This window comes from Budorcas taxicolor, chromosome 20, assembly GCF_023091745.1.
Source record: "Budorcas taxicolor isolate Tak-1 chromosome 20, Takin1.1, whole genome shotgun sequence".
Taxonomy (NCBI): domain Eukaryota; kingdom Metazoa; phylum Chordata; class Mammalia; order Artiodactyla; family Bovidae; genus Budorcas; species Budorcas taxicolor.
The window spans coordinates 54,675,680-54,699,877 of record NC_068929.1 but is presented as its reverse complement, the minus strand read 5'-3'; the positions used below and the strand labels follow the sequence as shown (position 1 = coordinate 54,699,877).

The 24,198-nt window shown below is 37.6% G+C and overlaps 1 protein-coding gene across 1 annotated transcript in view; it reads right to left on the bottom strand.

Moving 5' to 3' along the window:
- CDH12 (cadherin 12) overlaps positions 1–24,198 on the bottom strand; it is a 326,694-nt gene that overhangs the window by 47,204 nt on the left and 255,292 nt on the right. Inside the window, exons 5-6 of the mRNA XM_052659007.1 lie at positions 19,613–19,800; positions 5,848–6,101 (exon numbers count right to left, since the gene is read on the bottom strand). Coding sequence (XP_052514967.1) covers positions 5,848–6,101; positions 19,613–19,800 — 442 coding nt within the window. The remainder of the gene's footprint in view (positions 1–5,847; positions 6,102–19,612; positions 19,801–24,198) is intronic.

Below are 24,198 nucleotides of genomic sequence, written 5' to 3'. Positions count from 1 at the left end.
GTCTCTTTCAGTTCTGGTTTCCTCGGTGTGTATGCCCAGCAGTGGGATTGCTGGGTCATAAGGGAGTTCTATTTGCAATTTTTTAAGGAATCTCCACACTGTTCTCCATAGTGGCTGTACTAGTTTGCATTCCCACCAACAGTGTAGGAGGGTTCCCTTTTCTCCACACCCTCTCCAGCATTTATTGCTTGCAGATTTTTGGATCGCAGCCATTCTGACTCGTGTGAAGTGGTACCTCATTGTGGTTTTGATTTGCATTTCTCTGATAATGAGTGATGTTGAGCATCTTTTCATGTGTTTGTTCGCTATCCGTATGTCTTCTTTGGAGAAATGTCTATTTAGTTCTTTGGCCCATTTTTTGATTGGGTCGTTTATTTTTCTGGAATTGAGCTGCATAAGTTGCTTGTATATTTTTGAGATTAGTTGTTTGTCAGTTGCTTCATTTGCTATTATTTTCTCCCATTCAGAAGGCTGTCTTTTCACCTTGCTGATATTTTCCTTTGTTGTGCAGAAGCTTTTAATTTTAATTAGATCCCATTTGTTTATTTTTGCTTTTATTTCCAGAATTCTGGGAGGTGGATCATAGAGGATCCTTCTGTGATTTATGTCGGAGAGTGTTTTGCCTATGTTCTCCTCTAGGAGTTTTATAGTTTCTGGTCTTACATTTAGATCTTTAATCCATTTTGAGTTTATTTTTGTGTGTGGTGTTAGAAAGTGATCTAGTTTCATTCTTTTACAAGTGGTTGACCAGTTTTCCCAGCACCACTTGTTAAAGAGATTATAAAAGCAAATACATCATTGGATATCAAGACCCAATCCTTATAAATTAGAGTTATAGATCTGTATCATAAATCCACTGAATTTTGTCAATAAATTCTTAGCTATATGTAAATCTTGTAAGGACTTTGTAATTATCTAGAAAAATAAGATGTACTAAATCTCGAGTAATAACCTTTTTTTTTTCCATATGTACACAAGTGTCAGTAAAAGAACTGTATTTTTTAATTTTATATTTCTAGCCTGACCAATGTCAATGTTCGCATACTTGAATACAACACTTTTCAGGTTTAAGTAAAGTTATTGTAAGCTTTAAACAAGATGAACCTATGTAAAGTGTTTAGAATGCTTGCAGGCATATAATAAGGTCCCTGGTTATCACATATTAAAAAATCAAATATTGTACATCTTTTACTGACATGTCTTGGCATCCTATTTTAACAAGTTACTGAAAATTATAAAATTTTCTTTGTATTCCCCAAACCTCTGGAATTACAAAGCAATGCAAAAACCTAGATAAATGCCTCAATAAACCTTTATTAGCAGAACAATTAGAATCTAGCTAATTATGTTCATATTAGTCACTCAGTCATGTCCTACTCTTTGCAACCTCATAGACTCTAGTCCAAAAGGCTCCTCTGTCCATGGAATTCTCCAGGCAAGAATACTGGAGGGGGTTACCCTTCTCCAGGAGATCGTCCCAACCCAGGGATCAAACCTGGGTCTCCTGCATTGCAGGAAGAATCTTTACCATCTGAACCATCAAGGAGGTCCTTCCCATTTTACTGAAGTCCTAATTGAGTTTTCCTGGGCCTCAGATTCTCTATAAAATAATCATTGTGATGCTTAAAAAACTCTGGCCAAAGAATAAGCTATGATGACATCACTATTTGCTGTTAGCTAATTGCCACTGCTGCAGATGGTGACTGCAGCCATGAAATTAAAAGACACTTACTCCTTGGAAGAAAAGTTATAACCAACCTAGAGAGCATATTCAAAAGCAGAGACATTACTTTACCAACAAAGGTCCGTCTAGTCAAGGCTATGGTTTTTCCTGTGGTCATGTATGGATGTGACAGTTGGACTGTGAAGAAGGCTGAAAGCCAAAGAATTGATGCTTTTGAATTGTGATGTTGGAGAAGACTCTTGAGAGTCCCTTGGACTGAAAGGAGATCCAACCAGTCCATTCTAAAGGAGATCAACCCTGGGTGTTCCTTGGAAGGAATGATGCTAAAGCTGAAACTCTAGTACTTTGGCCACCTCATGCGAAGAGCTGACTCATTGGAAAAGACTCTGATGCTGGGAGGGATTGGGGGCAGGAGAAGAAGGGGGCGACAGAGGATGAGATGGCTGGATGGCCTTACCGACTCGATGGACATGAGTTTGAGTGAATTCTGGGAGATGGTGATGGACAGGGAGGCCTGGTGTGCTGCGATTCATGGGGTCGCAAAGAGTCAGACACAACTGAGTAACTGAACTGAACTGAATTGCCACTGAGTATGACTAAGATCATGGCATCGAGTCCCATCACTTCATTGTTAATAGAAGGGGGGAAAGTGGAAGCAGTGATAGATTTTATTTTCTTGGGCACCAAAATTACTGCAAATGATGATTGCAGCCATAAAATTAAAAAAAAAAAATTGCTTCTTGGAAAGAAGGCTCAGACAAACCAAAAGAAGGCTGAGATGGTGTATTGAAAAGCAGAAACATGACTTTGCCAACACAGGTCCATATAGTCAAAGCTATGGTTTTTCCAATAGTCATATAGGGATGTGACAGTTGGACCATAAAGAAGGCTGAGCACGAAAGAATTGATGTTTTTGAATTGTGGTTTTGGAGAAGACTCTTGAGAGTCCCTTGGACTGCAAGGAAACCAAACCAGTCAACCCTAAAGGAAATCAACTCTGAATATTCTTTGGAAGGACGGATGCTCACACTGAATCTCCAATACTATGGCCACCTGGTGCAAAGAGCTGATTCACTGGAAAAGACCCTGATATTGGGAAAGATTGAAGGCAAATGGAGAAGGGACCGGCAAAGGATGAAACAGTTAGCATCGCTGACTCAATGGATGAGTCTGAGCAAACTCTGGGAGATAGTGAAGGACAGGGAAGCCTGGTGTGCTGCAGTCCATGGGGGTGGCAAAGAGTTAGACAGGATTTAAGGACTGAGCAACAACAAGAAGACAAAGAATAGAAACGTAAAGGAAACAATGGCTAGAAATTAAGCTCATGGCAAGAGGGGACAGGACATGGATTACTTGTGGGGGCATTACACCTAACTGAACATTTCTTCTAAAGTTGTTTAGTCCCAGTTAATGCCATTGCTTTCTGGCTCTTTGCTATGCTCAGTGATGATGAAATAATAATATTAATAAAATACTCAGTGATTTGGAATACCCTAGTCTTAAATTAATACCAGGCACAGTAACCCTATGAAAAGGGTAATGCAAACCAGTAAAGCAAAGGAAAACAAACAGAACATACCTACACATGCCAAGTAATTTGTCATTTTGATGCTAATTTTTTATAACATATTTTTACTATCATTTTTATGTGAGCAAACATGTTTTCAGGCTTAGAAGTGATTCATACTCCACATTTCTCAACTGATTTGATTCAAGTACACTGTTTCCTCCAAAGACATGAAAGTAAGACAACTTTTATGTTGATTCTAAACCACCTCTGTCTCTTGACAACTCCTCACGGGGATCAATTAGATCCATCTGTGTCTACAGCTTCAGTGAATCGGGCTGCCACCCATTAGAACTAAAACTAAGGATGCTCCCTTATTTCAAAGTAGCACTTGTCAGACACTAGCTTCTGTGACATGAAAAACAAAGAAGATAGGCTTGTAGCTGGAGAATTTCTCTACAGTGTAGCCTTCCTTTATTCCACACACTTGGGTTGGATCTAATTATTTCCTTATGCTTAGAAGTGTGTAATTCTCACCTTTACCTTTACAGGGTGATATTTTTAGTTGCAAATGCTCTGATTTTTTTGAAGTATTCCATTAAAATAATATTTTGTTCTTATCTTGACCCTATCATGCTATGACCAGTATTCAAAATAGAACATAGCAAATTAAATAACTTAGCATGTCCCCTAAGATATCATGTCCCATTTTGTCCCACAATTCTCATCTATCAAAGTGCAGAGAATTTCAATCCATATTTATTTACATTTTTTACTGCTTTCTTTACAACCTTCAGTATTTCTTCCATTCTGTTTACATTCTTGAAATTACCTGTAAATCTACTCAGCAAGCATTTTCTACTTTCACAATGACTAGCAGCACACAGAGTGTTCAGGAACAAGACTGATAAATGATGACAGATTAATGTATAACAACTACTAATGCAGCAGATTCTTGAGAATGCCCCTGTGAACTCTGAAAATAAACAGACTTTTTTGGACTTTAACTGAAAGTGAATCATGCAGTAATTTGAGCATGTATAACAAGTTGAACCCAATGAGGAAATGAGCCAGGATTCAACCTGATAGGTAAGGGTGCTAAATAATGACACTTTTTCTTCCTTTTCTCAAGACAAATGTGCTATTTTAGAGTTCTCTTTTGATCACAGACATGCTTCAAGAAGGAAGGCATCTAGGCCACTTTAGGGGATAGATCTGACACATACAAAGAGCAGAGCTTCTATGCTTTCAAGCCATTGCCTGAGAGTTTTCTCTGTGCTATGAACGTGTTGAGGCTACCGCTGAAAGGGTGATTTTTTTTTTTTTTAATCACTCAGTACCCCATGACTTAAAATCTTGTATGCATCTATGCATTTTTCCTATGGCAACAGAGTACTGTTTTGCTTTAAAATCTATTTAATGTGTTCTTTGGTTTGGATTTTGTATGCTAAGCTTCGACTCGTTAGCGTTAGAAGATTCAGAACAAACCCCATTTTTCTCTCTGTCCCCTTTTCAGTTTGCATCTGCTAATCTCAAACTCCCAGTCCTTCCCTCCCTCACCACACCCCCCCTTGGCAACCACAATGTCTGTGAGTCTGTTTCTGTTTTGTGGATATATATATATATATTTTGTATTGTATTCCCCACCCCTCCTGTCCTTTTTGTAGGTGCATCAGCACACGGCACAAAATAAGTACCCAGAAGAAGCAAAGCTGAATCAGAACAAATCTCAAAATATCTTACAGGATCAATTTATAAGTGAGGAAAAGAGAATGCTACCATGTTTGAGCAATATAAGTGGCATTTATGGGTGGGGGAAGAGTGAGTATTTTCTTACACTTTCTTTCTCTTGCTTCGTCTTACTGATTGCTTTGTCGGACTCACTACTCAGCAGCCGTATGCCAATAAGGAGCTCCTTGCCAAGTCTGGACTTTGAGCAACTCCACAATGCATCTTACCTTAAATCTGACTGCAATTGTGCTTCTATCAGGAGATACCATTGCCACAGTGAAAAAAATAAACTGCAAATTACGAATTGTCGAACAATCTTTTTTCAAACACCAACGTTGGGTAGCGGACAGAGATTTTAGAATAATTGAAAAATGTATTTTATATATATGTGATATTTTGGGCACTGTGAATGTATCTTAATATCGTTATTTGTGAGACTCATCCTTTTAGGCTAACTACTAAATCTCTTTGTGGATAAAAAACTGAGGTTGATCAGCTTGAGTGACAAGTCCCAAATCCAGTCACTACTAAACCCTGTTACAGGGATTGCTATCAGATGTTTTTGCTCAAAACCTATGAAGTGAAAGTTGTTCAGTCGTGTCTGACTCTTTGTGACCGCATGGACTATACAGTCCATGATATTCTCCAGGGCAGAATACTGGAGTGGGGAGCCATTCCTTTCTCCAGGTGATCTTCCCAACCCAGGGATTTGAACCCATGTCTCCCACTCCCACATTGCATGAGAATTCTTTACCAGCTGAGCTATCAAGAAAGCCCAATGGCTCTTCCTTTATTCTACTTACCATGAAAAGTCATTACACTTTCAAGCATTGCATTCTATAACTAAATCATTCATACACGCCTGGTGAGTCTTCTTTTCATTCTCTTTCTGACACATAGAACAGAAAGCACTGCTTTTTCTTACCTAACGGCACTGCTGCCCACGTCCAGGTCTTGTGCAGTGACAGCACCAATGATGGTCCCTACGGGAGTGTCTTCATAAACCTCCATGGTGTAGAGCGGCTTGCTGAACACCGGCGGCTCGTCCACGTCCAGCACGCTGATCTTCACCGTGGCCGTGTCCTTGAAAGGGCCCGCGGAGTGAAACCGGTGGTCCAGGTGAACGTTGGAGGCCTCTACTTTAAAAGTGTAAGCTTTCTTTGTTTCAAAATCTAATGCCTATAGGGGGGACAAAACGAAAGTGAGAGATACTTTCATATAGGATGTGGCGAGGATGACGGACCTTGCTGCAGAGTAACTTGCAAGTTAGTAGCAAATTATCATTTCCCTTTAAAAGTCAGTGGATAAGGGAAGTAAAAGTTAAACAGCTTAAGAGAAGAGACCGCTTGTAGAAGTGCCTGGGTAACTTGTAAAGATAATCAATTGCATACATTAAAATGACCTATGCACACACATATGTCAGGAAAGGCGTATTCCTTTCCTGTAACTAGTTACAACAGCAGATCGTCTATGAAGTATTTTCTGCTCTTATCCAATACTGACATCTGGTGGATCTAAGCAGTCATTACAAATACAACAAAATTGAAATTAATGCTTTTTTTTTTTTCCCCCATTCCAGCTGAGAATTTGGCGTAGCAAAATGTATTTTGTTGTTGGATGATTTTTATTATTTTGATGATAATACCATTTTCTATTAAATATTTTTGAATATCTAAGTGTTTTTGCTGTAAAACGTCTATGTGTGTTGCTGAGGTCTAAGTTCCGTCTGAGTCTTCGTGACCCCATGGACTACAGCGCACCAGGCTTCCCTGTCCTTCACTATCTCCCAGAGTTAGCTCAAACGCATATGCATTGAGTTGGTTATGCCGTCCAACCATCTCATCCTCTATTGTCCACTTCTCCTTGTGCCTTCAGTCTTTCCCAGCAGCAAGGTCTAGTTTTGGGCCTTTGTGTTGTCAGCTTTACACACATAATTGGTAGGTACTATAATACATTATCAGGATATCTGACCAAGCATTAAGGCTTTGAGCATATATAATTAAAGAACAACATTAGACAGAATATTTGGATGTAATTTGTCCCTGGGGTCATTGATCCTTGATTTTTCACTTTGCTTACATTTACCCTTTTTCTGAATATTAGTTTTATGTTCCCAATAACTATAAATATTACATTATAAAAATATGCTGCTGCTGCAGTGCTTAATTGAAACGAAAACTTTAAGGTCACTGGCTCTGACTTCTAATCACCTGTGACAAACTAAGACAACATGAAATTAACATGAATATAGTTAATTAACACAGTGATATTCTGGGACCTTTAGAAGTTTCTGCTTTCTCAATTAATTCCCTCTAGTATGACTCCAATGTTGTGTTCACATGTCCCTTTTGGGCCTTTGTACACCTGGGGGAAATAAAGTGGGTACCTTTCACTCTTTTAAGGACAAGATTGCTGTTTTAGGCATTTCCTGAGAAAAAGGGAAAAGAAACAGAAAAAAAAAATTGCTATGAAATCAAAAAATCACAAATTAATCAAGTTTATTATAGCAAAAAGTAACACTTCTCAAACTTGAAATAAAGTCTCTTTCACAGTAATTTTCACTCAGGGGGATCTATCTTTATTTTCCCTGTAATTATTCCCTTTACTTTGTTTAAATTTGTCCAGTTTTCACTCATATATTTATTTGCCTTGGATTCAGTGTTTTATTTTCATTCATTCAGCTCATAAGTTTTTACATATAGTACTGATTTTCTTCAACTTTCATCTCCTTCTTTCTAAGACTTTTCATTTGTCTTAAAACTAATACAAGTAGAGTTATTGCACAATATGCCATAGTTGATATTGTGGCTATTGGTTACACAGATAGAGACATAGTATCTCAATAAAGAGATGATCTCATAATGCTACTGGTTCGATCAGCCTACAGCTTAAACTACTGTGTTTTCTTAAAGAAATCGGGCTCAAGAAAAGACAACCAATTGCCAGAATAGGATAGTAAATATCTTTCAAATCAGAAACACAAAACTGTTACAATTACTGAGAATTTTTACCTGGAATGAAGAAGACAAGACAAAAAAAAAAAAAAAAAAAGCACAAACCTTTTCAAATATTGAAAAGCTCTCATGTTGAACATCAGTTTGGTATACTCTATAAGTCTTTCAATGGGGAGTTAACAATAATTTAGTTTACTAAATATGTCAATTTTCAGTTAAAAAGGAAGAAGTTTCTAACAAATCAAACCATGCAAAATTAAATTAACGTTAAAAGATATTGATTGTCTACTGGTATTAAGACCTGGAAAACATCCCAGGAAGACACAAGAGACAAAGATGATATGGTTTTCCATCCTGCTTACTGCCTGAGTTGTCTGTAGAAGTACTAAGCCTCCCATCTTTTGATGTATTCAAGGGGAATTGGACGCCAAAGAGATATCTGAGTTATGTATAATTTATAAGCTGTGCAAACTTATAAAATATAGCTTGTTTTTTCAAACTCCAAATGCTCCATAAATGTTAAACAATATAATTTTTATCCTAGTTATCCATAACTTCTGGTGTAAGACAATTTTGACTTCACCTTTGGTCCGTTTGTCTAGAAAGCTATTTGATCTGCCGTGGCTGTCACTGACACCCTTCTCTGTACCAGAATTAACTCCCTTAAAATGAAAAAGTTGGTACCAGCTATTCTTCCTTTCTCTCTCTACTTCTGCTAGATATCGGAAGGCTTCTGATTGTGGGATTAGGCAAATTATTTCTTGACAAGATCTCAGCTTTATTTACCTACTTAAAAAACATGCCACTGTTACGGACTTGCCGCTGATGGACTTGTCTCCCCACTTTGAAAGTCATTTCAAGTTCAGAAATGAAGGGAAAATTAAAACCCAGAGGGATGGTACAGGGAGGGAGGAGGGAGGGGGGTTCAGGATGGGGAACATGTGTGTACCTGTGGTGGATTCATGCTGATGTATGGCAAAACCAATACAATATTGTAAAGTAATTAGCCTCCAATTAAAATAAATAAATTTATATTTTTTTAAAAAAACTTTTTTTAAAAAAATGTCCTTTTAGGAGATCAAACATAATTTCTGTCTTTTAAGAACTCCTGACCTGTCACTGCAGGCATATACTTAGTGGTTGTGGAGATAAAGAATGAGATGAAATAAACTTTCCGTACATACAGATATTCTTTTAAGACTGAAAACTTACATCCTGCAGTGATCAAATAACTGAAGAAAATTGTAGGAGAAATGTCACAGTAATATCTTAGATGGCCTTACTTCTTCATGATCCTGGCCCTTAGGTAATGCCATTTTATAAAACTGGATAACTCAGAAAGAGAGGGGGAGAAAAAAAAATCAATACCAGTCTCTCTCTAGTTGACTTTATCCAGCTGATCTGACAGACTGTCCTCCACATTTTGTGGCCGCAGGGTAAGATGGGGTGGTGCTGAGGAATGAAGTTCATCTAACTTTGCAATCAACAAAAATCTTATTATTTGAAATAAGTATAGAAAAAAACAGATTTTTTTTGTTATTGTTAGGAAATGAATCATTTTCTATAACAGAAATCCATTATGATGAAGTTAATTTAGTTCTGCCACATTAAATAGAAAACTTTGTGGTACTGCTTGGGGCACATTTAATTTTATGAACCTTTCTAGAAAAGTAAGGAAATGATTGATTGAAGAGAATTCAGTTGAGTAGCTCCTTCTCCTAGGGATGTTTCAGTAAAGGAAGGTTAGCAAAGTCAGAGTTTTCAAGAGGTAATTCATATTGTAGGGAGTAGTATGGTAAGAAAAAAAAACTGTGGAGAAATGAAATAAGATATCTTTAAATGTTCTTTAGAATATAAAAGGAGAAATTAATCAAGATATTATCTTTTTGCTTCTATCTTTTTATCCACTTTCTCTGCTTTTACTTTGCTGAGGTCCAGGTCATGTAAAGCTACATAAAATATTAAGTGCCAAAAGATTTTCTCATTTCAAAGAGGGAAGAACAATTTTTGTCAGAAAATACAAGAGAATAATCCCCTGGGCTCTTTCAGGCCTTGTCACTTTTCCAGAAAATGTTGAGCAAAAATGGGTAGCTAGAGTTATATATTGAGGAATCTGAGAAGCAGCTTTGGTAGACCAAATTCCAGCCCCTCCCGAAGATTCTTGCCCCCAGGACAATATAATCTCTTGTATAACTTTATGCCCTTGAGTGTGTGAGGGTCCTCAGAACTGAAATCATGGAATGCAGTATTATACCATGAATTTGCTAAGTTTTATGGAAAAATAAATAATGCAAATATAATCAAGGTCTTTAATCACTCAACATTGAGTTAATTACAAGGGAGATTTTTATTTAAAGGGTCTGATGTAATCATGTGAGGTTTAGTAGAAGCTACTAATTGCTCCTGGCCTTGAAGAAGTACATTTGTGATGTAGGAGCCCACCTGCCTGGGGTGCATATGGTAACTGAGACCAGACCTTGACCAACAGCCTGCAAAGTAAGTAGGGTCAGCAGTCGTAAAGCCATAAAGAAATGAATTCTGCCCAAACTAGTACACTTAGAAAGAAAAAAAAACACACACACATACACACACACAAAAAATCTGTAAGCCTCAGATCAGTTGTAGCCCTGGTCTATACCTTGATTTCAGCCTGGAAGACCCTGAGCATAAGACTCATTTATACTCTACTCTGACCCGCAATAGCGTGTGCTTTCATCACTCTTTACTTTCTATTCTTCTATATAGCTTCTATATAGCCAAGGCTATGGTTTTTCCAGTGGTCATGTATGGATGTGAAAGTTGGACTATAAAGAAAACTGAGCACTGAAGAATTGATGCTTTTGAACTGTGGTGTTGGAGAAGGCTCTTGAGAGTCCCTTGGACTGCAAGGAGATCCAACCAGTCCATCCTAAAGGAAATCAGTCCTGAATGTTCATTGGAAGAACTGATGTTGAAGTTGAAACTCCAATAATTTGGCCACCTGATGCAAAGAACTGACTCAGTTTGAAAAGACCCTGATGCTGGGATAGATTGAAGGTGAGAGGAGAAGGGGATGACAGAGGATGAAATGGTTGGATGGCATGACTGACTCATTGGACATGAGTTTGAGTAAACCCAGGGAGTTGGTGATGGACAGGGAGGCCTGGCGAGCTGCAGCCCATGGGGTCACAAAGAGTCGGACATGACTGAGCAACTGAACTGAACTGATATAGCTTCAGTTTTTATGATGAACACATGTATCTTTCACCATAGTAGTAGAGTCCTCCCTCTGAACAAAATGCATCCTTTAGAAACAACTCTATCCTTTCAGTCATTATAGATCTTAATGGTTAATGGAAATAAAATTCTCAATGAACTCAAATAACTGAAGGCTGTAATGTATCTGAAAGAGAAGATGATTTTCAAGCAAGCAACTAGGAAACAGATTTATACTAGACTGAACAAGGTTAAAAAGACACTAAGAACAAGCTCTTGTAAAGTAGGTTTATGACATTCATGTGTGTGTATGCATGTGCTAAGTCTCTTCAGTCATGTCAGACTCTTTGCAACCCTATGGGCCATACCCTACCAAGCTCCTCTGTCCATGGGGATTCTCCAGGCAAGAATACGGGAGTGGGTTGTCATGCCCTCCTCCAGTAGGTCTTCCTGACCCAGAGATCAGACCCACTTCTCTTATGTCCCTCCTGCATCTGCAGGCATGTTCTTTACCACTTAGCCCCACTTGGGAAGCCATTATGATACCAGTCTGAACTACCTGACTTTCAGATAAAGCATCATTTTATAGGGAAAGTCAAGTTCCCCAACCAATTAAGTAGTTTTGATCAATACAGTAATCAATTCATTTATTTATTCCTAGCACTTTCTTACTCTACAAGAAATCACTCTAGAACTCTACCAGTACTCAAGTTACATATTAAATCATCCATAGATGATGTCTGTACCTACTTCTTTAATTGATTTATTCAAATTAATTTAAATCTACATAATTTGAATCAAATATTTGATTAGATTTTATTACAGTAAGAACTGAGGATCTCTTGGTTTATGAGTTAAATTAAGTCCTTTTATTTTTTTTTTCTCTTTATAGAAGAGGGGTAGACAGAACAAATAATACATAAATAATTCTTTTCAGCTAGTGGTAAGATTTATGAGGAAAACAGTTCTAATGGGACAGAAAAACAGCTGGGGAGACATTACATAGAGCAGATAGGATGCACTTCTCTGAGGATGTGATGCTGGAAGTGGGATGCGAAGAACCAGGTATGAGGAAATCAGAGGGAATTGAACCTTAGGGAGGAAATTAAGGGCAAAATTCCTGCATATTTTATTCCTCTTTTCCACACATATTGCTTGAATATCCAACTGTGTGGGCTTGCCTTGTGGCTCACTGGTAAAGAATCTGCCTGCAATGCAGGAGATGCAGGAGGTGTTGGTTCAGTCCCTGGATCTGGAAAGTCCCCTGGATAAGCACGTGGCAACCCACTCCAATACTCTTCCCTGGAGAATCCCGTGGACAGAGAAGCCTGTGAGTCTCCAGTCCATGGGTCGCACAGTTGGACACTAAAGACGCAACTGAGCACACGCAACGCACATCCTACAGTGTGCTGGATGTCATGATAGATGTTGGAAATGGACAAGAATCCCCTGCGGAGTTCACTCTCTTTGGGGATTTGATGGTCAACAATAAGATAAATAAGCAAACTGTAGCATCCAAAGTGATCATAAGTGCTATGGAAAAATCCAAAACTTGAAAGACATATGTGTATAGGGTATCGGGGATTAGATGAGGAAGAATGTGTGTGTGTATATATACATGAGAGAGAGCTATGGGAGGGCCTGGTATCATCTACACTAAGGAAGAAATTCAACTCAGTGTTTCACACAAAAAAAATAGCCAAATGTTATTTCGTTTGACTTTTTAAAGTGGTCACATTTTCACATGAGAAAGTTCCTTTAGTAAGAGGGAAAAACAATGAAATCTGGCCATTTTTAAAACAGATTTTTGTTTTGATAAATTTAAACAATATTTCAGTTCTAAAATTAAAATAAAAAAACTCTGAAAGGACAGTAAAATTACAGGACAAAAATTGTCTGTCAAAAAATATTAAACTGAAGGGATATACACTTAAGACAATGTATCTCTATAAACATCATTACAGTACTACTCATTAGAAATGAACTTAATTTTTCTATGGGCAAGTTATCAAGGATTTTGTGCAGGACTGCACATTTTTGATAATTTAATGCATTAAGAGTCATGGCATCATATCTAACTAAGCCTGTATTTCAGTGACAATAATTTTTGGAGCAAATTCACTAAGAAAAAACATAATACAAAAGGGAATTAGAAGAACATCTAGCGTTTGTCTGAGGGCTTATGGTGATATTTTCCCTAAGAAAGAGAAGATTTCATCAACTGTTATAAATGTCTAAGCAAAATATGCGTCTTATAGGCACATGCAGTATAAATCATGACCATCTGGAGGGACAATTATATTTTTAATTTCTTGTACGATCACTGTCACATTTTACTTCCAACCTATATTGTTCTTCACAATAGTTAAAACTATGTGCTTTAAAACATATACTATAAATTGACTGCAACCTGTGTAGTCTTGAAGTTACTTTTCTCCAGTGAGTTTCATATTTCCCATTTGCATAATCAGTGAAACAACATTTTTCTAAATATCTTAAAAATATGTTGAACTCTGCATGGGACTAAGGACAATATTGCATCTGAAATTAAAGCAATAAACCAACATGAGACATTTTTTTAAACAGAGATTTAAACACCCACATGTTTCAAGCATTTCCTTTATCATGGTGACACAGATATAGTAATGGCAAAGTGTCTTTAGGGAATTAAACTATAGTAGAAAGATCAGATGCATTTAAAATTTGAGCCACCGTAAAGTCTCATATGTGCTTGGCCAGAAATGGTAACTTTTGGGGAAGAGAGTAAGGTGGGATCAGTATTGCCTGGGGGACACGAGGAAGTCTTTGGTGAGAGACATGGGTGACAGCCATGTTAAAAAACAGGAAAACATGAAGAGAAATGCTCAGGAAGGGTGCTACCTTCTATGTAGCTGGAAAAACAGCACAGCATCTTCAGTAGAAACTGCAATGAGTTTGTGTGGTTGGCATGTAGTGAGTGAATGTGCGCGCGCGCGCGTGTGTGTGTGTGTGTGTGTGTGTGTGTGTGTGTGTGTATGCAGGGGATGGTAATAGAAAACATGCTATCTGCTCTTTATCTTAACAGTAATGGAACCCAGAAGCACATGAAGCGCAAGAGTAAAATTCACTCAGAAAGGAAATGGATGAACATTAGGTGCATGGCTCAGAGAACAGCCTTTGTAATAGAAGAAGAAACAAGGGTGGTTGTAAATCAACCCATGAGGAGGAAATTTTTTCAGGTTTGGGAGGGGATCCGTGGCTGGGCTTCCTATGCTATTCGGTAAGGGGAATTCAGTGGTAATAGAAGTGGCATAAAAATAAGCCTAGATTTCTGCTTTAAGGAACTGGAGAGGAAGTAGGGTGTTATCCAGGAAGGAGCAAATGGGAGCAGGCACGCTGCTGTTGGGAGAAGTAAAGGAATTCAGCTTTAGATACTTTGAGCGTGAAAAGACTATCACACACACGTTAGAAATGTTTACAAGGCAGAAAACAAGCTTCATTGGTTATGTCCACTCGGGGGAGGATTAAGAGTTGAGCCTGGGGAAGTTAGGTGAAAGAAAGTGAACGTTGCTGATTTGCTTCTGACTCATTGTGACCCCATGGTCTATACTGCCCATGGAATTCTCCAGGCCAGAATACTGGAGTGGGTAGCCTATCCCTTCTTCAGGGGATCTTCCCAACCCAGGAATCGAACTGGGGTCTCCTGCATTGCAGGTGGATTCTTTACCAACTGAGCTATCAGGAAAACTAGGTGAGATGCTTAAAAACAGAAAATGACAAATACAAAAATAATATAATATTTACAGAAACAAAGAACACCTTGTATTTTTCTCTGAAATTTTCATGTTTGGCAAAAACAATAAATCGAGGTGTATGCTTGGCTGTGTACAACAGTTGAGTGCCTGCGACTGTCTGTGACCCGCCAGACTCCTCTGTCCATGGAATTTTCCAGGCAAGAATACTGGAGTGGGTTGCCAGTTCCTTCTTCAGGGGATTTTCCCAACCCAGGGATAAAACCCACTTCTCCTGTGTCTTCTGCTTTGCAGGCGGATTCTTTACCGCTGCGCCTCCTGGGAAGCCCAAACAAGTATTCCTAATTGTTCTTTTTTTCTAAGAGTTTTTCCAAAATTAACCACGTGGTGGTGCTGTGCTGTCGAATCAACTGATGCAAATTCACTCCCTTGCCACTGAAGCCAGCAAAAAGGAGTTTAGTGACAACAGCGCATAAGTAAATGTCCAGTGGAATCAGTAGAGAGTTTAGCCTATTTATTTAAAATCCCGAGGAAGAATAAAATACTTTATCTCTTAACGTTTCTCAGGAAAAACTAAATAATTCTCCTGTGTATTTACTGTAATCACAATTACGGTTATTCGAAATGAAATAATATTATTATGTAATAGCAAAATAGTAAGGATTTATTTTTTAGTTCCAAAGAGGTTTTACTTATCTTAAAATAAATAGGAAATTACTTTACCCTTCTTTATTTTAAACAGATGCTATCATTACTTATGCAAAAAGAGTACAGAGCTGTTTTAGAAATTACTCAAATTATTAAAATTGCTCTTTTGCACAATATAAGTATTCATCTCAGTATTTAACTGCCCAAATCTCTTAATCAGTAACAAGAAAACCACAGTGTGCATGTACATAAATATGTGTTTTCAGTTCTTGAATATTTATAACTCATGTTAATTTTACATTTATATTTATATCCAGTAAATACATATTATCACTTACGGACTTCTCAGGTGGTGCTAGTGATAAAGAACCCACCTGCCAGTGCAAGAGGCATAAGAGACTTGGGTTCAAGCCCTGGGTAGGAAAGATCCCCTAGAGGAGGGCATGGCAGTCCTCTCCAGAATTTTTGCCTGGAGAATCCCTTGGACAGGCAGGCTATGGTTCATAGGGTCACACAGAGTCATACACAACTGAAGCAACTTAGCACGCACATTCTTACTTATCCAGTAAGATATAAAAACTATGGACTAAAAACATATATTTAATTTAGCTTTTCTTGTAAGAATGAAATGGCTGAATTTAAAATGACTTCTCTCATTTTAAATGCAACCCATGGCCTAATTATTAGATGTGACAAAAAATTTTAAGTTATATTATCCTGACTTCGTTATTGTTTCTATTGTTATAATACTAAGCCATATATAGGGCACTTTTTATTTATTCATACTTTCCGTAGTGCAATAGGACATAAGTATAAAATAAGAATAGTTTCTTTAAAAAAAAAAAGCAGTATCTTGTGGCTTGGAGAGATATATAAAGCTGCATAATGTTATTCTGAATTCAGAATGACACAGTGAAATGACATTGTCACAGTGCTCATAAACTGGACCCAAGTTGAGGTTTAAAAAATAAAAATGCCTTTTTTTTCATTCTGAGAAGCTCATGTAAACTTGACCATCATTTTTAATCCACTTATACCTTCCATGCATAGAGAAAGAGGAGAGAGGGAAAAATAGTAAAAGGAAACTAAATAAAGATTTTGGAAATGCAATCATAACAAGAATGTGTGTTTTAGAGAATTTTAAGCATTTTAATTTATTCTTTAGTGAGATAAAAAAGAAAATCACTCCAAAAACAAAAAAAACAGATGATATTTAAAAACAGATATATTCAAATGGAGAATATGTATTTTTAGACTTTTTATATGCATGTAATATACTTAAGAATATAATTTCTATATGAATTTGATTTCATGTCAAAAATTTTCATTGCAATTCTATGCTGAGCTATTGAGAGAAAAGTTTCCAAAAGTAATTTTAACATCCTTAGGGAACCTAAACACTGCTGTTGATATTTACATACATATTTATTATTGTACATCTACTTTTCCTGGGACTGAATAAGTTGAAGATACAATTTTCTGAGAACTCTATGTATATATCCATAAATAGTCTTTTAATAGAGCTTTCCCTCAGAAAAAAAAAAAAAAATCTATTTAAAGAACTATAGGCCAACTAGTACATGAAGAGATGCTGAACATCACTAATGACCAGGGAAATGTTAACAGCATAATGAGATACCACCTCATATATGCTAGATTGGTTATTATCAAAAAGACAAAAGAAATAGTGTTGGAGAGAATATGAGGAAAAAAGGGCCTTTGTACATTATTGGTGCAAATATAAATTGGTGTAGCCATTATGGAAACCAGTATGTAGGTTGCTCACAAAGTGGGCTTCCCTGGTAGCTCAGATGGTAAAGCGTCTGCCTGCAATGCGGGAGACCTGGGTTCAATCCCTAGATCGAGAAGATCCCCTGGAGAAGGAAATGGCAACCCACTCCAGTACTCTTGCCTGGAAAATTCCATGGGTGGAGGAGCCTGGTGGGCTATGGTCCATGGGGTCGCAAAGAGTCAGACACTAACTTAAAAAGACATATGCAAACCCATTTTCACTGCAGCATTATTTTATTATTGTTATTTAGTTGCTAAGTCACGTCCAACTCTTTACGACCCCATGGACTGGTGGGCTGCAGTCTATGGGGTCGCACAGAGTCGGACACGACTGAAGAGGCTTAGCAGCAGCAGCAGCGGGCTCCTCTGTCCTCCACTATCTCCTGGAGCTTCCTTAGGTCTTCCCTGTGGCTCAATGTTAAAGAACCTGCCTGCCAGTGCAGAAGGAGTGGGTTCAATTCCTGGGCTGGGAAGATCCCATGGAGAAGAAAACAGACACCCACTTCAGCATTCTTGCCTGGGAAATCCTTGGACAGAGGAGCCTGGAGAGTTGCAGTCCATGGGGTAACAAAAGAGTCAGACATGATTTAGTAACTAAACAAAAACAGACATCATTATTGACAGTAACGAAAATATGGAAGCATCTCAAATGCCCACTGAGAGGTGAATGGATAAAGAAAATGTGGTATATACAGTCATCCCTTGGTATCCACAGGGCATTGACTCCAAGACCTCTTGCAGATACCAAACTCCAAGGATGCTCAGATCCCTTATATAAAATGATAGCATTTGCATATAACCTTTGCATATTTTCTGTACACTGTAAATATTTTTATATCACTTTTAATATCTAATATAAGTAAATGCTATGTAAATAGTTGCCTGTATGCAGCAACTTCAAGTTTTGTCTTTCAGAATTTTATATGGAACTTTTCCCCTAAATAATTTGGCAGTTGATTGAATTGTTGGATATGAAATCTGCAGTTACAGAGATACAGAATAAAATCTTACTATTTATGACAACATGGAGGAAATTTGAGGGCATTATGTTAATTTAAGTGAAATAAGCCAAACAAAGACAGACAAATATCATATAATTTCATTTATCTATGAAATCTAAAACAAACAAACAAGCTCATAGATACAGGGAACTGATTGGTATTGCCAGAAGTAGAGGTTGGGTAGTGGGTGAAATGGGTGGGGTGGGGTGTGGCTCCTATTCTCAGTCATGTCCGGCTCTTTGCAATTCCATGGACAGTAGGCTGCCAGGCTCCTCTGTTCGTGGGATTTCCCAGGCAAGAATACTGGAGTGGGTTGCCATTTCTTCTTTCAGGGATCTTCCCAACCCAGGGATTGAACCCAAACCTCCTACATTTCTTGCATTGGTAGGCAGATTCTTTACCACTGAACCACCTGGGAACACCCCAGTGAAACGGGTAAAGGGAATCAAAAGGTTTTTCTCTTTCTCACATTTCCATATTTCTTCATGCCCCTTCCTGACAAAAGACAAACTACATATCCTGAGATAATGACGTATTTCTAATGTTTCACTCTTCTTCTATATGAATCAAGTTAACATAACTAGAGGGCTTCCCATCATATTATACCTTCTTGCCTTCTCCCTCCTTCTGGTTAATTTTTCTGTTTACTTGGCACATCATAGCACCCTCAAGCCCAGCTTTATCCTTTCTCATTTCTTCCATTCACCTGTAGCAGAGCTTGCCCATATCAGAATTCATCCACTCTGAGGTCTAGGCTCATGAACAAGTGTGTGTTAGATACTGATATTCTCATAAAAGTAGTAAATAGGGAGAGGCCAAACCTGGTATACTTAGTGTTTACTTCTATAACTTATTTTTAAATTAACCTTTTCATCTAAGCTGATGACAATGACAAATTAAATTAAAATTAAACTCTGATAAGAATTTTTTAATGACTTAAGCGAATTAATAGGTATAGTTGTTTTAACATAAAATATGCATGTGTGTGTGAGTGCTAAGTTCCTTCAGTAGTGTCTGACTCTTTGAGACCCTATTTCACCCTCCTCTGTCCATCATATTCTCCAGGCGAGAATACTGGAGTGGGTTTCTATGCCCTCCTCCAGGGGATCTTCCAGGGACTGAACCAGCATCTTATGTCTGGTGCATTGGCAGGCACATTCTTTACCCCTATCACTACTTGGGAAGTCCAGCATAAAATATATACCTGTTGAATCACAAAATAAAAGTTGGGAATGAATATTTCCTAGTTACCCAGACATTTTTTTAATTTAATATATTCCTCATTGAAAGGAAATTAACATGTCTCTCATTTCCTTTGTGTTGTTTAATTTTTACTGGGTAATCTACTATTCAAAAACATGTCCACGTACCTTTTTCAATTTGATAACTCCTTCTTGTGTGTCCTCATCTGTGACGATGTCAAACAAATTTCCTCCATCTCCTGGAACAATATTGTATTCAATTTCTGCATTTTGTCCAAAATCAGGATCCACAGCTCTTATTCTTCCAATAGCTGAGCCAACAGGAGAAGACTCGGGAACTTTCAGGTGGAAAATGCCTGATGAGATACATTTATATTTTTTGTTTACATGAATTTAGTCAAATATATAAAATTACTTGGCTTGAAAATACAGTCTACAAAAAATAAACCAACTGAAAGACATAATAGTGCAAAACCAAAAGGCAGTTTGTTCTCCAATTAAAGGTTATAATTAGGAGTAGTATTTTCACTTTTCACTTCAAAGGATTCTATAGTAGAATTTCAATCATTAAAAATAGAAAGTGTTGAAATTACTAGAAGAAGTATTTTACGTACTAACACCATCTAATACTTGCACCTAGTATCAAATGTGAAGGTGAGGATATCCATGAAATAAATTGGTACTAATGTAAAAGAATCCAGGAAATAAGACATAGGTTAAAAAGATGCCTCCATGGGATTCTCCAGGCAAGAGTACTGGAGTGGGTTGCCATTTCCTTCTCCAGGGGATCTTCCTGAACCAGGGATTGAACCCAGGTCTCCTGAATTCCGGGTAGACTCTTTAACCTCTAAGCCACCAGGGAAGCCCAATGTAAAAGAATCCAGGATATAAGACATAGATTAAAAAGATGCACAGAGAGATGATAGATGAATAGATAGATGAGCACACAGAAAATAGAAGAAAAATATTTAGATACTTAGAAAAATAAGGTTACATATCTTAATATTTATTAAAAAATAAAATATTTATCCTAATATTTATATTATGGATATATTATGACCTTGAAATAAGTCATTTTTAGTTTAGTGATTATACTCATTGAGTAAATATTTCATTATATTTATATTATATATGTTATAAATATAGGATACATAAATATTAGGATAATATTTTATTTTTTAATAAATACTAGGATATATAACATTTTTCTAAGTATCTAAATATATATACATATATTTAATCTATAATGGATTTAAGTATATTGTGCTATAGTCTAATATTAAACTTATATTTAATCAATTTTTCCTGCATTTCCTTCTAGGTATTTTTACACACTTTTAAAATCAAGACATAAATTTCTCTCTCTCAATATTTTATCTTTAAAGAAAAAAGTAAAATGCTTGCTTTCTGCCACCAGGGGGAGCACCAACATTACTATAAATTTGATACTGAGTCAAGCCTAAAAAAATGTTCTATAAAAAATACAACAGAATCACAAAAAAAATAATATCCCACAAAATTAAAACATACGTTGTTTACAAGAATTTGAAAAATTTTATAAGGCATGAGATGAAGAAAAAGATATAGGTTATTTTATTGATATCTCATCAATAAAAATATTAATTGATTAAACAGTAGTCTGTTTAAGTCAAAATAAGGAAAGAAAGAAAATAGGAAAATCAAAACTAAACACAAAAATACACAGTTTCAATTAATAATGACTTTCATTAAAATTTGTATTAGTTGATTTTGGATTGTAATTTCCTATAAGTAAAGCAACCAGGGTAATTAATTTGATTTGCATTTCTAATTACATTTATAGTAATTAAATTAGGAAGTAAGTATGTTTCTGGATAGTGAAGTTTCATTCAACATGCTATATTACAATATTACAATCATTTCCTTTAAGAGATATGAGAAAAAATAATAAATCACATTAGGGAGATTCTGCCAAATAATTTATTCTTTACTCCCAACTGTTTTTATAGGTTTTATTGTTCTTTCACAATCAGCTTCAAAATTTTATAAATTAATTAGCTCTGGTAGCTCTTAATTTTTGTCATCTGCCTTTCTACCACTCCCCCAAAAAGATTTATACCATTTGCTCTTATTTATATTAGCCTGCTGTGAAGTCGCTTCAGTCGTGTCCGACTCTGTGTGACCCCATGGACGGCTTCCTACCAGGCTCTTCTGTCCCTGGGATTCTCCAGGCAAGAACACTGGAGTAGGTTGCCATTTCCTTCTCCAATGCATGAAAGTGAAAAGTGAAAGTGAAGTCGCTCAGTCGTGTCCGTCTCTTAGCGACCTCATGGACTGCAGCCTACCAGGTTCCTCCATCCATGGGATTTTCCAGGCAAGAGTACTGGAGTGGGGTGCCATTGCCTTCTCTGATATTAGCCTAATTTATATCCATTTAATGGACATTGCCTCAATGGGACATATATTTAGTCTCAAGAGAGTTAAATATTCACCTAAATCTTTCATTTGCATGTAATAGAAAATATACAGTGGTATAAAATTCTTGTTTAATCAGTTAATTTAATAGTTAACTGACTGTATGTTGTTGTAATTATTCAATTGTTAAGTTGTATCTGACTGTTTGCAATCCTATGGACTGCAGCACACCAGGCTTCCTTGTCCTTCACTATCTCACTGAGTTTGCTCAAATTTATGTCCATTGAATCAGTGACTTTATCCAACCATCTCATCCTCTGCCAGCCCCCTCTCCTTTGGCCTTCAATCTTTCCCAGCATGAGGGTCTGCTCCAGTGAGTCATCTCTTTGTATCAGGGGGCAAAAGTATTGGAGTATCAGCTGAAGTCCTTCCAATGAATATTCAGGGTTGATTTTCTTTAAGATTGACTGGTTTGATCTTCTTGCAGCTCAGGGGACTCTCAAGAGTCTAAAAGTGGCTTAGTTGTAAAGAATCTGCCTGCCAATGCAGGAGGTGCAGGAGACATGAGTTCTATCCCTGGGTCGGGAAGATACCCTGGGGGAGAAAATGAAAACTCATTCCAGTATTCTTGCCTGAAAAATCTAGACAGAAAAGCTTGGTGGGCTATAGGCTATGGGGTCACAAAGAGTTGAACACAACCAAGCACACAGGCTTTCCAGGTGGCGCTAGTGATAAAGAACCTGCCTGACAATGAAGGAGACATAAGAGATGCGGGTTCAATCCCTGGGTCAGGAAGATCCCCTGGAGAAGGAAATGGCAACCCACTCCAGTGTTCTTGCCTGGAGAATCCCATGGACAGAGGAGGCTGGAGGCTACAGTCCAGGGGGTCTCAAAGAGTTGGACATGAGCGAAACCACTTAGCACACATATGAGCATGCACACACAAACAATATAGTGGCCTTCAAAAGAGATATGAGAAACCTCTCTAAAAGAGAAAATGTTATATAAATAAATAAACTGACATAGACCAAATAAGAATACTTCAAGTGGCAATAATGGAGCATTAGGTAGACATTATAAAATAATTTGGGTTGAAAAACTCATATTTTCTATCAAACCAGCAATTTTTCACAGACTATAATTATGATTCATTAGGTTTCATTCCTTAAGCCCTTAACAGAGGGGCTAGCCTATAGAGTTGCTCAGTGTTTGTGGTCTTAAAGTAGGGGTTGAATTTGAGGCAACAAGAACACAGAAAAAGAATAAAATCATAGGTAACATTTTATATACTAATCATCTACAGAAAAGGTAAAGACAGATATCAAGGAGAATTTGTGCGAGTTCAAATAGCCATGATTATATAATCAGAACATGATGCAGCTTTTTCAACCTAGTTTCTTTGGAGCATAAGTGTCTCACCATAACCATAGTAAACTCCTACCCTGTTGAAGCTCTCCTGAGATGTAAGCAAGCATAAAGATGCCTGAATTCCTGTTTAACGCAGCAAGAAAGCATGTGACCCAGACGTTTAGTACAACGTCTCAGCTGCAAACTCCAAAGAAAAATGCAAAGGCATAGAACATGTGAGATATTGTGTATTTCTTTTATTCTTTTTCTCTTAATGCCTATGGTTTATCAGAAATGTGTCTGCATTCTTTGCATTTCTCTGTGTGCTTGTGATATTGAATAGAAGAAGTACCAAAAGCCTTGACTCGATAGTGTGATCTGTCATGGTCTACTCTCATGGTACATCAATAAGTGTTAGGACAGTTCTTGAGCTTTTCCAAATAGAGTGGTGGAGGCATAGGTTGAAAAATAAAGTGAAAGTAAAGTCGCTCAGTCATGTCCGACTCTTTGCGACCCGTGGACTGTAGCCCACCAAGCTCCTCCATCCGTGGGATTCTCCAGGCAAGAATACTGGAGTGGGTTGCTATTTCCTTCTCCAGGGGATCTTCCTGACCCAGGGATCAAACCCAGGTCTCCCACATTGCAGGCAGACCCTTTGACCTCTGCGCCACCAGGGAAGACCTTAAATACAAGAATACAGTCTCTCAGAAAACCTCCTATAGAGACAGAACTTCAGACCCAAGTACTAACATCAAAGAATTCAAGGGAGGAAAGGAAGCCAGGTTGAAAGAAGAAGGGGGAGGAGGCGGAAGAGGGGGGCAAAAGGGGTGGCCTTACAGACATCTCCTGCCACCTACAGATGCCCAGGCGTTATGGGACTTTTCCCTGGGCCTCCAGAGAAGGGAGGACTGGAACTCAGCCCTACCAGAAATCAGACCAGACTAGAACCAGAATTCGAGTTCTCTGCCAAGAGGAGGTAATCAGTCTCCAATCCTCAGCTTAGGCTGAGGGCC